Source organism: Miniopterus schreibersii (assembly GCF_964146895.1).
Source record: "Miniopterus schreibersii genome assembly, chromosome: 6".
In the NCBI taxonomy this organism is placed as follows: Eukaryota; Metazoa; Chordata; class Mammalia; order Chiroptera; family Miniopteridae; genus Miniopterus; species Miniopterus schreibersii.
Window position 1 is genome coordinate 60,202,142 of NC_138107.1, and position 12,245 is coordinate 60,214,386.

A 12,245-nucleotide genomic window follows, 5' to 3' on the forward strand; every position below is an offset into this window, starting at 1 on the left:
AGAGAGAAAATAAATGTCCTAGATTTTCTCTAGTAGAATAAAATAATTTATAGTATATGATCTGTCAAAAAGTAACATTACTCTATTTTTATTGTGTGTGTGTGTGTGTATATATATACACACATACACATATATACATATACATACATATATATATGTGTGTGTGTATATATATATATATATATATGACTTTTTGTTTTTCCAAAGTGTTTGCTCTTCTGTCAAACCCTTTAACCCCTCTACTCTGACATCAAGCCTGGAGATGGGAAGTCATGGGTCTCCCTTCTGTTTTACAAACCAGAAGATCAACCATGGCCTGCAGCAGCCCAGGGCTTACCTCTTTGTATTCATGAAGTCAGAAATAGAGATGGCACAGGAAGCACTACCCCGCACACCGTTCAGTCAGATACACATTTATTCTTTTCCAGAAAAGAATTATTGCTACTTCTTAAATTCTAGACTCTTAAGCCAGCAGAGACATTGGTTAAAAAGTGTCTTTGAAATATTGTTCATTTTTATATTTGAATAAGCTAAGAAACCAAAGCTACCACTAGACAATGTGTGTGTGTGTGTGGATACAGATATATATATATTCCCATATATATGGAAAGAAATGGTTTTCTCATGACACCAAAATTATTTGTGTATCTCTGAAAGAGATATTTTGTGTTATGCCCAAGTTTCCCTTGTAGATTGTTAGCACATAAAAATATTAGTTCAAATCTTGGCCTTCATTGTAACATGAGAGGCAAATATAATGTATCTTGAATAATAATCTCAGGAGCTGGGGACAGTTAAGGGAACTTACTCAGAGCATGGCCTAACAAAGTTACGCACTCCCTCTCCCTGTCGTGCTGGGAAGCTCTGACATAGATTACAGTCATTACAACAGCCTATTAGGGGTTTTGCTCAGATGGAAGGTACTATATGATTATACTGCATAAGATGTGATAACAATAGTAATAACTCATGTTCATTGTTTTTCATATACCAGGCACTAGTCTGAGGGCTTTATATACAGGTCAACTCATTAAGGCCTCACAATAATTCTAGGTGATTTTTATTATTATGATCCCCTTTTTACTGACAAGAAAACTGAGGCTCACAGAGGAGAAATAATTTGCCCAGTCACAGAGCTTGTCAGTGGCAGAGCCAGGATGCCAACCCAGGCAGCCCGGGTGCCGAGGCTGCACCATTACCCACCGTGGTGACTGCTTGTCCACTTCTGATTTGTCTTTGGCTTCTCAACTGTGGGCTTCATCTCTTCTCCCCAGTAGATGACTAAGGAAGGGAAGAGGCAGGGCAGCAAAGCCTGACGAACCATAGACCCTACAGAATCCCAGGCCTCAAGGGAACTACCATCGGACATTGTCCAGACCCTCCGTCAGATGTAGAGCAGTCAGTCAGATGCAGATTTCCATCCCTGTCCAAGAGGATATTTTAATGCTTCTCTCCATTGACTTCAGTATTGAATTAGCCTTCACTGCTCTGAGGTTCTCCACACCCAACCTAACCAAGTCATGTAAGAGTTAGCCTGAAGTTTGGACATTGAAGTAATAGCTAAAATTAACTTTGGACTTCTCTGTGGATTTTTTTAATCCATGTTCCGTTGGCATGGATCACTGCAATATGCAAGCATGAGTAAAATGCGTTAAGTTCCAGCTCGCTTTTTAGAAGTTGTCACTGAGTACACAGTGGAGCAGAAAGCACAGCAGTGCATTTTCCACCAGACATCTTCTCCAAAGTCCCCACTGAAAGAGGCTCTTTTCCTGTGCTGCACCAGCAGTAGCGCTCACAGATCTCTGATCAGAACCCACAGGGAGCACTTTCCCAGCCACAGGAGTCTGATTCCTGAGACCTCTCTCTTGAGCTGCATCTGACCTGACTATCAGGTTGCTGGTGAGGACTCATTCACGGGAACTGGCCTTTGGGGCAGTCCTGAACAGACCGTCTGGACTGCTGAGCGGGGCTCCGGTGACCAGGCACGTAGGACACATGGAGAAGAGCATTTCCCTCCGTGTTATATGTTCCTAAAGTAGGAATGCAAGATGACCCCAAACTGTAATGATTCCGTGTAATAAGAGCATCAAAGAGAACTTTGGGGAATTAACCCTCACTGACATTCTTTAGGCCCACCGCGTCATGCAGAATACGGATTCCCCTGCCTGTCTTGCTAATATTCGTGAAACCATGGACGTAGAGAAGGCCCTGGCGGTTAAAAAATGACATTCAAGGAAAGGAGACATAAGAGGATGGCACGAAAAAAGGCAAACATGATGCGTTTACCTATTTTATACCTGGTTGGGGGCCTGAGAGAAAGACTGGACTCTCCTGATTGTCCCCACTGGGATCTTCTGTGCCCTCTTCATGCAGTTTTTCCTTTGCTCTTGGCCTCACCAGTGAGGGAGAGGTGATGAAAGGGGGAGAGACAGCTCTCCGCCACCAAGTAATCCTTTTGCCGATTGCCCTCTGGCTGAGAATTCAGTCACCCAACTACTGGGAACTCTATCTGTTCTGCTCCTTTAGTTTAAAAGGAGTTGCCATCCTGTCCCGTTTCCCCTTTGAAGTTCTATTTCAATGGATGGCAAATTCGAGCAATGACTGAAGAATCCTTTGGGCCTGGGTGGAGGGAGGGCAGGAGTGGTGGGTACTGGGACTCAGACTCCCCGACTGGAAGCAGGTCTGGCCACTCTTTATGGGGAAGTACTCCATCTCCTCTGCCCTTTGCCTCAGAGGGAAACAACTCTAAAGGTAACCTTAACCTCCAGTATTCTTAGAGTCACAAACCCTGCCTCTGTGTGGGCACCTATATGCCTTCTAGCAAAATAAACAAGGAGCTCTTTTTTAATAAAATACTTAGTGACTGGTTACTTTGGAGACTGAGGACATTAAAAAGAAAACCGACAAACTGCTTTCCATATAAATGGCATTTCCATAGAATGCATTTTAAATGTAATTTGTTAGGTGTCAAAGCATGGAAGAAAAAATGGAAAGATATTTGAAAAGACTTTTAAAATAAAACTGTAAAACAGTTTTCCTATATAAAACTGCCTGAAGTCTGTTGATAATTTGCACGGAAATAATTCACATTTTGATTGTACTTGTCAAAGGCTTTGCTCTATATATTCCATTCTTCCTTGCCAGTATTTTAGGATTATTATTATTATTCCTTATTTATTACATATTCCTAAAATCTGGAGAAAAGGAATAACGTTGTAAAAGCAGCATGGTTATTACAGATGCTGTTTGTACTGAATGGAAGTTTTGATATTTACACAAGCAACAAGGTTAAGCAAATGCAAATTTCACATGTTCTCGACACCAGCTCTCTTTCATCTCCCAGGAATAAGTGAAATGGAACTGTAATGATGCAAGCACAGTATCTGCACAATAAAATCTACTTACCTACAAACACCACACACACACACACACACACACACACACACACACACGCACACTGGTGCGGGCCTAAAGAGAAATCAGAGAACCGTGCCCTCAGACAGGCTCAGACACAAATGATTATTCTCACTTGACAGACCAACTGTACCGCTCTTTCCTTGTATTTCACTCCAGCCCCAGAGGCTGGATCAGGAAAGAGACACTTGATAGCTGCTGTTTCCGTGGTTGAAATATTTGTGAAGTTAGCGCATAATCTGAAAGCAGAAGCTAATAAATTATAGGGTGCTAATTGGAACTGGAGTGGGGCTGTCAATCATGTTATCCTAAACACAGAGAGACCCTCATAGCCTAAAAAGGCAAGGCAGCCTCAGGAACACTCCCAGTTGTTTCCAGCCTTGACCTCCACTCCGGCAGAAACATCACGTCCCCGCAAGGCGGCCACTGGCAGAGCCGGGGGACGGGGCTCTGCCACTCGAAGCTCGCTTCAAGAAGACGTACAAATTCTCTTTCAGGGGAAGGAGGAAACCAATTTAATGAAGAATTAATGTGTAGAGAAGCATATTGTTTAGAGAAATATATCTTGAATTTACCAGAATATTTATTACTTTGGCAAACATTACCCTTTATTTGGATTTTTTCACTTTAAAATACAAGTTTAAATCAGTAAGAAAATATCTAAAGTTCTCCATAATATAGTGTCGTGTCCACTTCAAACTGAAGTATTTCTATGAGTTTCCAATGTATTCTTAGGAAATTAAGCTCCTCTAACACAAAAATAAGATGTCCAAAATCCCTCTGCCTGTCTGGAATTCATTTATTTCCCCTAGAAAAGCAGCGGGAGTGGGTTTCCTGCTCCCTCGCTTTGTTCTTAGAATCTCCGAGTGAGCCCCGGTTCTGCTTGTCTCCCAGCGTCTCAAAATGGTCCCAGTGATTTCGCTCACACTACCCTCCACTGTCATCATTTCCATTTCCTATCAAAACAGCATAAATGAATGAGCACAACATAAGATAAATTTAGGTTAAAGATAAACTAAACTTGGCAAAACAAACCTAAAATTAAAATTTTCTAATTCCTAATCAATATTTGCATGACTCTAATGATCTAGTGACCAATTAGAAATTTTTACCAACATTTATTTACAGAGTTCATACTTTGGTCGGTACGTGCATTTACAACCACTGAAATATTCAATTGACCTTCTGACTTGGAACCTTCTTTAGACTACCCCAAATAAAACCAGTTTGCACCTAGGGAAACCAATCAAGGGTCTTACCATTCTGTACACACACTCGTTCTAAACAGCAGTTATAACTGACAGCAATGTCTGAGCTTCTTTCTTTTCCTGCTAATGCTCATTACTACAGCCTGGCCCTTATTTTTGGCAACTATGTTATTGGCCCTATGCCAACAATGATATTACTGAGAAGTTGGAGAGAAAACAAAACAATATTATTTTTTTTGTTATTGCTGTTTATTTTTATGTGACACAATCCAATTTTTTTTCTTCTTCCAGTACATTTTACCCAATGTATAATCTATCCCAGAAAACAATCGGATATATTTTTTTTCTAGTATCATATGATTTTTTTCATTGTACCTGCTTCTAAACAGAATTTTCTGATGTCTCTGGAGGCGCTATCTAAAAGTTCTCACCTTGCTTTGTGGGGTGTGAAATCTCCTTTTACCTCAGGCCACTTGTCCTCCAAGAGAAGGGCACTGACAGACGGATTTTGGGAAGGAGGGAGGGAGGGAGAGGGGGGAGGGGAAGGGGGAGAGGGAGAGGGAGAGAACAGAGCCCATGATACCTGAAGATTTCTTCTAAAAACACATTTCCACTCGGACTGTCTTAAGGAGTAAGAAAAGGATCTAGGGCAGCGTCAGACTTATCCCCCGAGGGAAAACCATAATGAAGTTGCATTCAATTAGAATTGATGAGAAAAACCCCCGGTGGGGCTATGGACCCAGTGGACACACTGTAGGTTAGACTTTAACTAGGACTTTATTTAATAGCTGACTCCATAAACCCTCCTCTAGCAGAGGCGGGGGGCTGGGGTGGTTATAATGATGCTTCAGGTCTCTGGATACCATTGTCAATTCAGAACCTGTCTCCAATTGTCTGAAATGGCTGGGAATTCCCTCCTTCTCCAGGGCACAGTCGTTGGAATAAGTGGCCACAGTTCCCTGTGGGGGTGTCATTACAGTATATACGGTGATGATATCATAGCAGTCTTCTCCTAGGACCTGTCCACGTCTTCAGTCAATGGGTTACAGATCTGAGAGCTGGCTTAGATCTAGGCTCTGTGCAAGGGTCATAATTTTTATTGGAGTGACCACATCAGCTCCTACTCCTCCATTTTTGCCTTTTTCTGATTGTAGATGCTAAGCTACCCATCTGCTTTGCCCCAGGGCCAACATGCTTTATTAACCATCTGCATAACTCCCTACAGTCAATCCCATTGGCTGCCTGCCCATCATTACACTGATGGGGGTCCCTTCGCTTCTAGTGGTTAAATGCAGCCATCTGGTCTGTATTATTTCGGGGCTGCCTCATACCTGTGGATGTTAGCAAGCCCAGATCTGGGCTGGCCTCTCTTACCATCAGCTCTGGCTTGCAGAGCAGACCATCACTGAGCAGTAGGAAGGATGGAAGTTACCACTCATTGAAATGAGAAGACTGCAGGAGAAGGCTTCATTTTGAGAGGCGGGGTGACAATCAAAGGGATGTTAGTTTTGAGATGATTGTTCGAAATCTAAGGGGAGAGCTGAGTATGCAGTTGTAGATGGATGGATTAAGGAGAGGTGTTCAGGCTGAAAAGTTGTCAATATGTAGATGAGGCTAAGATTAGCCATGAGACTGGTTCAGTTCAACTGGGGTGTACATCAATAAAGAGGAAGTCCAAGGACTGAGGCCAGAGTCACTCCCATATTTAGACATTAGGGAGCTGAAGAGGGATCTGCAGAGAAAACTAAGAAGGAGGAGCTAAAGAGTAGTAGAAAAATCAACAGAGTGGAATCCTAGAAGCCAAGTGAACAATGTGTTTGAAGGATGGAGTTATGAACTGTGTCAGATATCATTCACAAGGTAACCACATGTCCCAGTTGCCTGGGATAGTCCCAGTTTATGTCACACAGTTCATAATTCCTTTTCAGCCTGTAACAGCCTGCGTGATCTGACCTCCAGCACCACTCCTGTCACTTCACTCCTGGCCTTGGCGCTCTTTCTTATGCAGATCAAGCACGTTTCCACCCCAGGGAGGGCTCTTGAACTTGACTTTTCCTCTACTACATGTTCTTATGACCCATTCTTTTATTTATTTGAGGTTTTTGCTAAGTATTTCTTTATCAGAGTAGATTCCCTGGCTACCCAACATAAAACAGCAGCTACCCTCACTCACCATCTGTCTATACCTTGTCCCTGGATTTATATTTCTGTTAGCATTAAGCATCCTCTGTCATGTGACATATATAATATTTGTCACATATATTTTTGCCTGTTTATTTATTATGTCTTCTCCATCAACTCGAATGCTGGGAAGTAACCTCCATCAAGGCAGACACTTTGTTTACTGCTCTATTCCTAGTGCCTATAACAATGTTTCTTGCATAGTAAACACTCGACAAATATTTATTGGATGAGTAAAAGAATGAATGAGTGGGTAGATTTACAAGGGAGCAGTAAACCATTCTAAGGGATTTTTTACAGTCATTAGAAACATTAACAAAGAATTTTAAATGATAAGGGGGAAAGTACATGCTATCATGTTAAGTAAAAATGCTAGATACAACTACTCCTGCCATAAAAATAAGCTCACATTTGGCATGAAAACAAACAAACAAACAGCTGGAAGAAAATATCCTAAAATATTTATAATAGAGTTTGGGTGGTATATTTTGACACCTTGATTCTTCTGGTTGTAAAGAAGCCCGTAAGGATTGGGATAGGTCATCTGATTGGGATATCACATGGCCCTAACTGACTGCAAAATGCAAAGTTGAACTGGCTTCCTTTTACCAAGAAGAGAAGGTCAAAGAGAAGACAAGGACACCTTAAAATTTATCCCATATCCATGAAAGCCATTATGAGCATAAAAGGTGGGTTTGAGACAGAGAGAAGGCTGATAATGATAAAATAACTTTTTGCCCCTTTAGCATACATTCACCACCATTTCAGGGGCTTCCAGAATTTCAGGCCCCACCGAAGTCTGATCTGAAGCTCAAAGCAGTCCCCTAACTTCTATAATTTGTCTATCTGGGTCCTGGGAGATAACTCAGCATCAGAATAATCTTCTTGAGTCCCTATTGGCATTATACCAATTTTCTGGCATCCCTTATGAGCTACAAGTGAGGACATGTTGTGAAATGTGTTGGAAAATGGTGATGAGAAAATCAGCCAATTAATCCATTAAACATGAATATCTACTTTGGCTTAGAGAAGATACAGAGGGTTAAAAGTCACCACACTATCTTCAGAAAGCTTGCACTTTGCTTAAGTAGGTAAGCTATATAGAAATAGGACAGGATTACATGCGGTTACTGCTGAATGAGATGTGATGACAAGACAGGCAGCGGTAATTCTGAGAAGGAAAGAGGAGGGAGTTAGGGACAAGCCCTTCCGAAAAACTGGGGTATGTGCTGATCTTACAGGATGAGTGGGGTTTAGATAAGCAGAAAAGAACAGGTGAGGAGATTCCAACAGGCCAGGGAAAACCAGCGTGGGTGAGCAGCACAGCGTGGATCTGGGGCCATGGACAGGCTCTTTACTCAAGATGTTTCCAGTAAAGCGTCTTCATCAGAATTATATCAACATTAGTTTCACCTAGGTAAATCTCTGTTCAGTTGGCCATGTTAAATCATGAACAATGTTTTTCATTTTCAACTTGAATACTTTCGTTATGGATTATTATTTATCCTTGAACAATTTAAAATAAAGATTTGATTTAGCAATAGGCTTTTGCATTGTTTTGTTTTCATTTACCCAAGCCATTATTTCCCCCAAGTCTAATATTCCCAGATAAGATCTTTCAGATAAAAGATTCATCAATAAGATTTTATATTTCTGTTAAATTTTAGTGAGAAACACATTTCAACAAGTGCTACTGGAGCACTACCAAATTTTTCTTCTTACTTACAAAATCTAACTTTTACAGAATTAAATAGTTTTTAATAATACCAGCCATTTGTATTTTATCAATTACTATTACACATAATAAATTTTACCTGAAATTTTAACCATTGTCTATTTTTATTTTGCATTAGATATTTCTACCAATATTATTCAATATGAATTATAAAAAAGACTACTAATTTGTACTTATATTTTAGTTGAAACATGATATTTTAGGGGCTGTTCCCCTCAGATATTCTATATATTTCTTTACTGTTCAAATTGTGATGCAAATGAAATGTATTGTACTGAAAACCCAATTCTTCTATACATTTCTGATGCTTTTGTGTTTTTCAAAATAAAAGCCCATGGCACTGGCAGAGCAAAAGCCCTGGTTGCAAGCAAGGGAAAGTGACTCTGGCTGACTTAACATTTATTAAAAGGATGTAGGGGATACTGACAGAATCGCAGACTGGGGGCTATGGAGCCAGGAGCAATGGCTGGAAACAGACAGCAGAGCCGGTCAGTCTGGTTACCCAAGCTGCCAGAGGAACCAGGCTCTAGACTTGCTCTGCCAACCCTCCTGGCCCTGGACCCTGCAGCTGTGCCAGATCCACTGCAGTTGCCACCGTCACCAGGAAAGACTCTCTGTGATCCCTGTTTCTTTGCATCCTTAGCTCTCACTTAGGAGCCTGTGGTGGGGGGCAGGTCACATACCTGCCCTCTTGCTGCAAGAGATCCTGGAGGAGCAAATGGGACCCCGCTTCCCCCCGGGGATGAAGGTGGAGGAGCACCCTAACTCGGGGAGCAGTGTCATTTGCTGGGCTACCACAAAGAATGATAAATGCCCATTAGAGGTTCCGAAGATCAGAGCAAACATTCTGCCTTGTTCAGCGGAACAGCAGATGTGGCCACAAACCCTGGACCTGTACTTGGAGGCTGTTCACCACAGAACACATGGACTTCCCTGTGTTCCTCCCCATCAGCCAACCATGTGTGAAGGCGAGTTTAAAAATGAACTAAATTATCCAAGGCAGAAAAGGGCCATGCATCTAAACATGCATCCAGAGCCATGACAACAGAGACTTCACTGCACACTGATTCGCAGGGGACATGGACACAGCTACCACTCCGTGGGACCGCCCATGTGCAGCCCACAGCCCTCAGAATGCTCAGAACAAAATCCATGGGTCTTCTCCCAAGGTAGATTTTAGCAAATGTTGTAATAAACATGTTCTTCTCTATATCTAGCAAACATCCTGTATACTGCAACTGTGTAAGACCCAGAAAGCCTTCATTAGTGTTGCTACTAGGGCAGTTAAGACTTCAGATTTAAATGGCAGCTGGAAAAAAAAAAGATTGCCTTTAAATTAGAGTGTTTCACTGAAGAATATTTTAAATAGTTCTCATTTAGGTATTTATTATTTCATGTAGTTGCTAAAAAAATCACAGAGCTTGAATTAGCATTGTGTTATCATTTATATTTAATTTTAAGGACAATTTGATACTAAATATAACCTTAAGTACTGTATATATAAAATAGATATGGAAAATAAAAACTGTCTTTATATTAGCTAATATCCATGACAGCACAGAAGTCACAGAGCAATTTTTATACAACCCAATGCTAAGCTTTAGGATTTAGACATCTTCATGGTCCTATTTTTATTATTTCAAAACCTCCAATATTAAAATATTTTAGGATAGTCATCAAAGACAGTATTTTATTATAGCAGTAACTTTTCAAATGATTTCTTATGTCATAGGTGCAGGTTCCTTTGGGATGTGTAGAGTTGTTTATTTATTTGGGATAATCTGTAGTTCATTTGGGCACCTGAGCATGCTTCTCAGTCCCCTCCTTCAAGTCTTTGAAAGTACCTACTTTGTCTCTAACCATCTGACCAAGATGTTTCTGTTATAGTCCAGACTGAAGGGTGGGCAATGGTCTAAGTGACCCCAAGGGTAAGAGGGAGCAGTTTCCCTTCCAGACTCATGGGTCTTCCTAAGCTTTCCAAGTGCTCAGTGGTACACCTTCGAATCTTGCTGAAGTGTAGACAGTTGGTAAATGGATTGTCAGAACTAAAACCAAGTGGCTCTCAGAACCAAGATTAGAATCCAGGAAACTTCCAGTGATAATTCAGAGTCAGAGACCACCACAGCATCTATCATTCTACTAGGGTTTCCTTTCAGTAATTACTTAATCTCAATTCCGCATTTCCCAAACCGAGTTATTAATCAGACCCATCTCCATGTCCACTGTGAGTGAGACAGGCATAGTTCAGGCCTTCAGCCTTGCCAGGAGGGCAGTAAGCCACTTGTTTTTCTTGGCAGATGCCTTTGTCTGCATGTGGTTCCTTCTCTTCTTTCCTCAGACCACAAGATTCAGATTCCTTGGAGGCTAGAGGACCCTCAGAGTTATCTTCACCTTGGCTGCATTCTGTAGCAAGTACCATATAGTTTAACCCTTCTTGGTTCTTGGTTTCCATTAAAGCAATTGGCACACTGTCATCTAAGTTCAAACAAACCACGTTGCCATCTTCATCTGTGCAAAAAATATAAGTTATTCTAGCATCTGTTTGATTTCCTTTATTTGTAATATACAGGCAGAATGAGAATTATAAGAACACCAACCTTATACTTTGGTTCAGCAAACATTTATGAAGGAAAATTTGGCAGAAAAGGGGGCAAGAAAGGAATTGTGGGAGAGGGGCTGTTATTTTAGATGAGGTGTTACCAAGGTCCCCTCTCATGAGGCAAAATTCAAGCAGAGACCTGAATGAAGTGAGAGAATTCACCATGTGGCTGTTTTAGGGAGAAGATTCAAGGGAGAGAGAACAGTAAGAACCAGGGTCCTGAGGCAGGAGAGCGCTGGGTGTGGACTGAGGAACAGCTAGGTAGCCAATGGCTGGCCCTCCTCAGACGTCCCCTGGGACAAGTAGCATATGAAACCATCAACAGTATTGGCAAATTTAAAACTAGCAGGCTTCTGACCTCAAAAGGCTAATAGGACATGAACACAGGCCTGACAAGTTCCGATGGCAGAATGGTGGTAGAAGGAAAATGACATGATACATACTATTAATAATAAAAATTATTGTTAATGCTCATAGAGTACTTCCCATATATCAGGTCCTACTCTAAGCTATATACATATAGTAACATATTCTTCTATTAGGTAAATACAAGTATGATCCCCATTTAACAGATGAGGAAATTGAGGCACAGAGGGGTTGAATAATTTGCCCAAAGTCACGTAGCACAGCTGGAATTGGAACCCGGACTATCTGGCTCAAGCCTGTGTCCTCTCATTCTCCCTCCCCAAGGGAAAGGTGCAGTTGCTGTGCTGTGTGAGGAGGACCCACGCGGGTGGGCAGTGTGCCCTACAGGAGCCTTGAGAAGCAAGACTCAGACACACGTGCGTGATGTCAGCGTGGCAGCAGGAAAATGGACAGCCAGAGGGTAACTGAGCTTCTTAACAATTATGCTCCTATTATTTTGTCTTTCCCTGCTTACAGGCTGACCTTCTTACATAGGAAAGTATAAGAACTCTTGGTGAAACCTAGTAATAGAGCTTCTGGAACATTTCACAATATCCTAGGCAATCAAAAAGATAAACGCACAATACAAGATAAACACACACATGCATATTGTGGGAATTTTTTTATCAACACTTCCCAACCTCTGGGTATTAGTACCGGGATAAAAAAATTATAATCAGAAATATTACTGCTCTTTCATACA

The 12,245-nt window shown here is 41.4% G+C and overlaps 1 protein-coding gene across 2 annotated transcripts in view; it reads right to left on the minus strand.

Annotated features, from left to right (window-relative positions):
* Positions 1-8,430: 8,430 nt before the first annotated feature.
* Positions 8,431-12,245, minus strand: part of ROS1 (ROS proto-oncogene 1, receptor tyrosine kinase) — an 82,476-nt gene continuing 78,661 nt past the window's right edge. For both annotated transcript variants that reach the window (XM_081141371.1, XM_081141370.1), the window contains exon 44: positions 8,431-11,046. In XM_081141371.1, the coding sequence (XP_080997497.1) occupies positions 10,736-11,046 (311 nt within the window). In that variant the 3' untranslated portion in view covers positions 8,431-10,735. The remainder of the gene's footprint in view (positions 11,047-12,245) is intronic.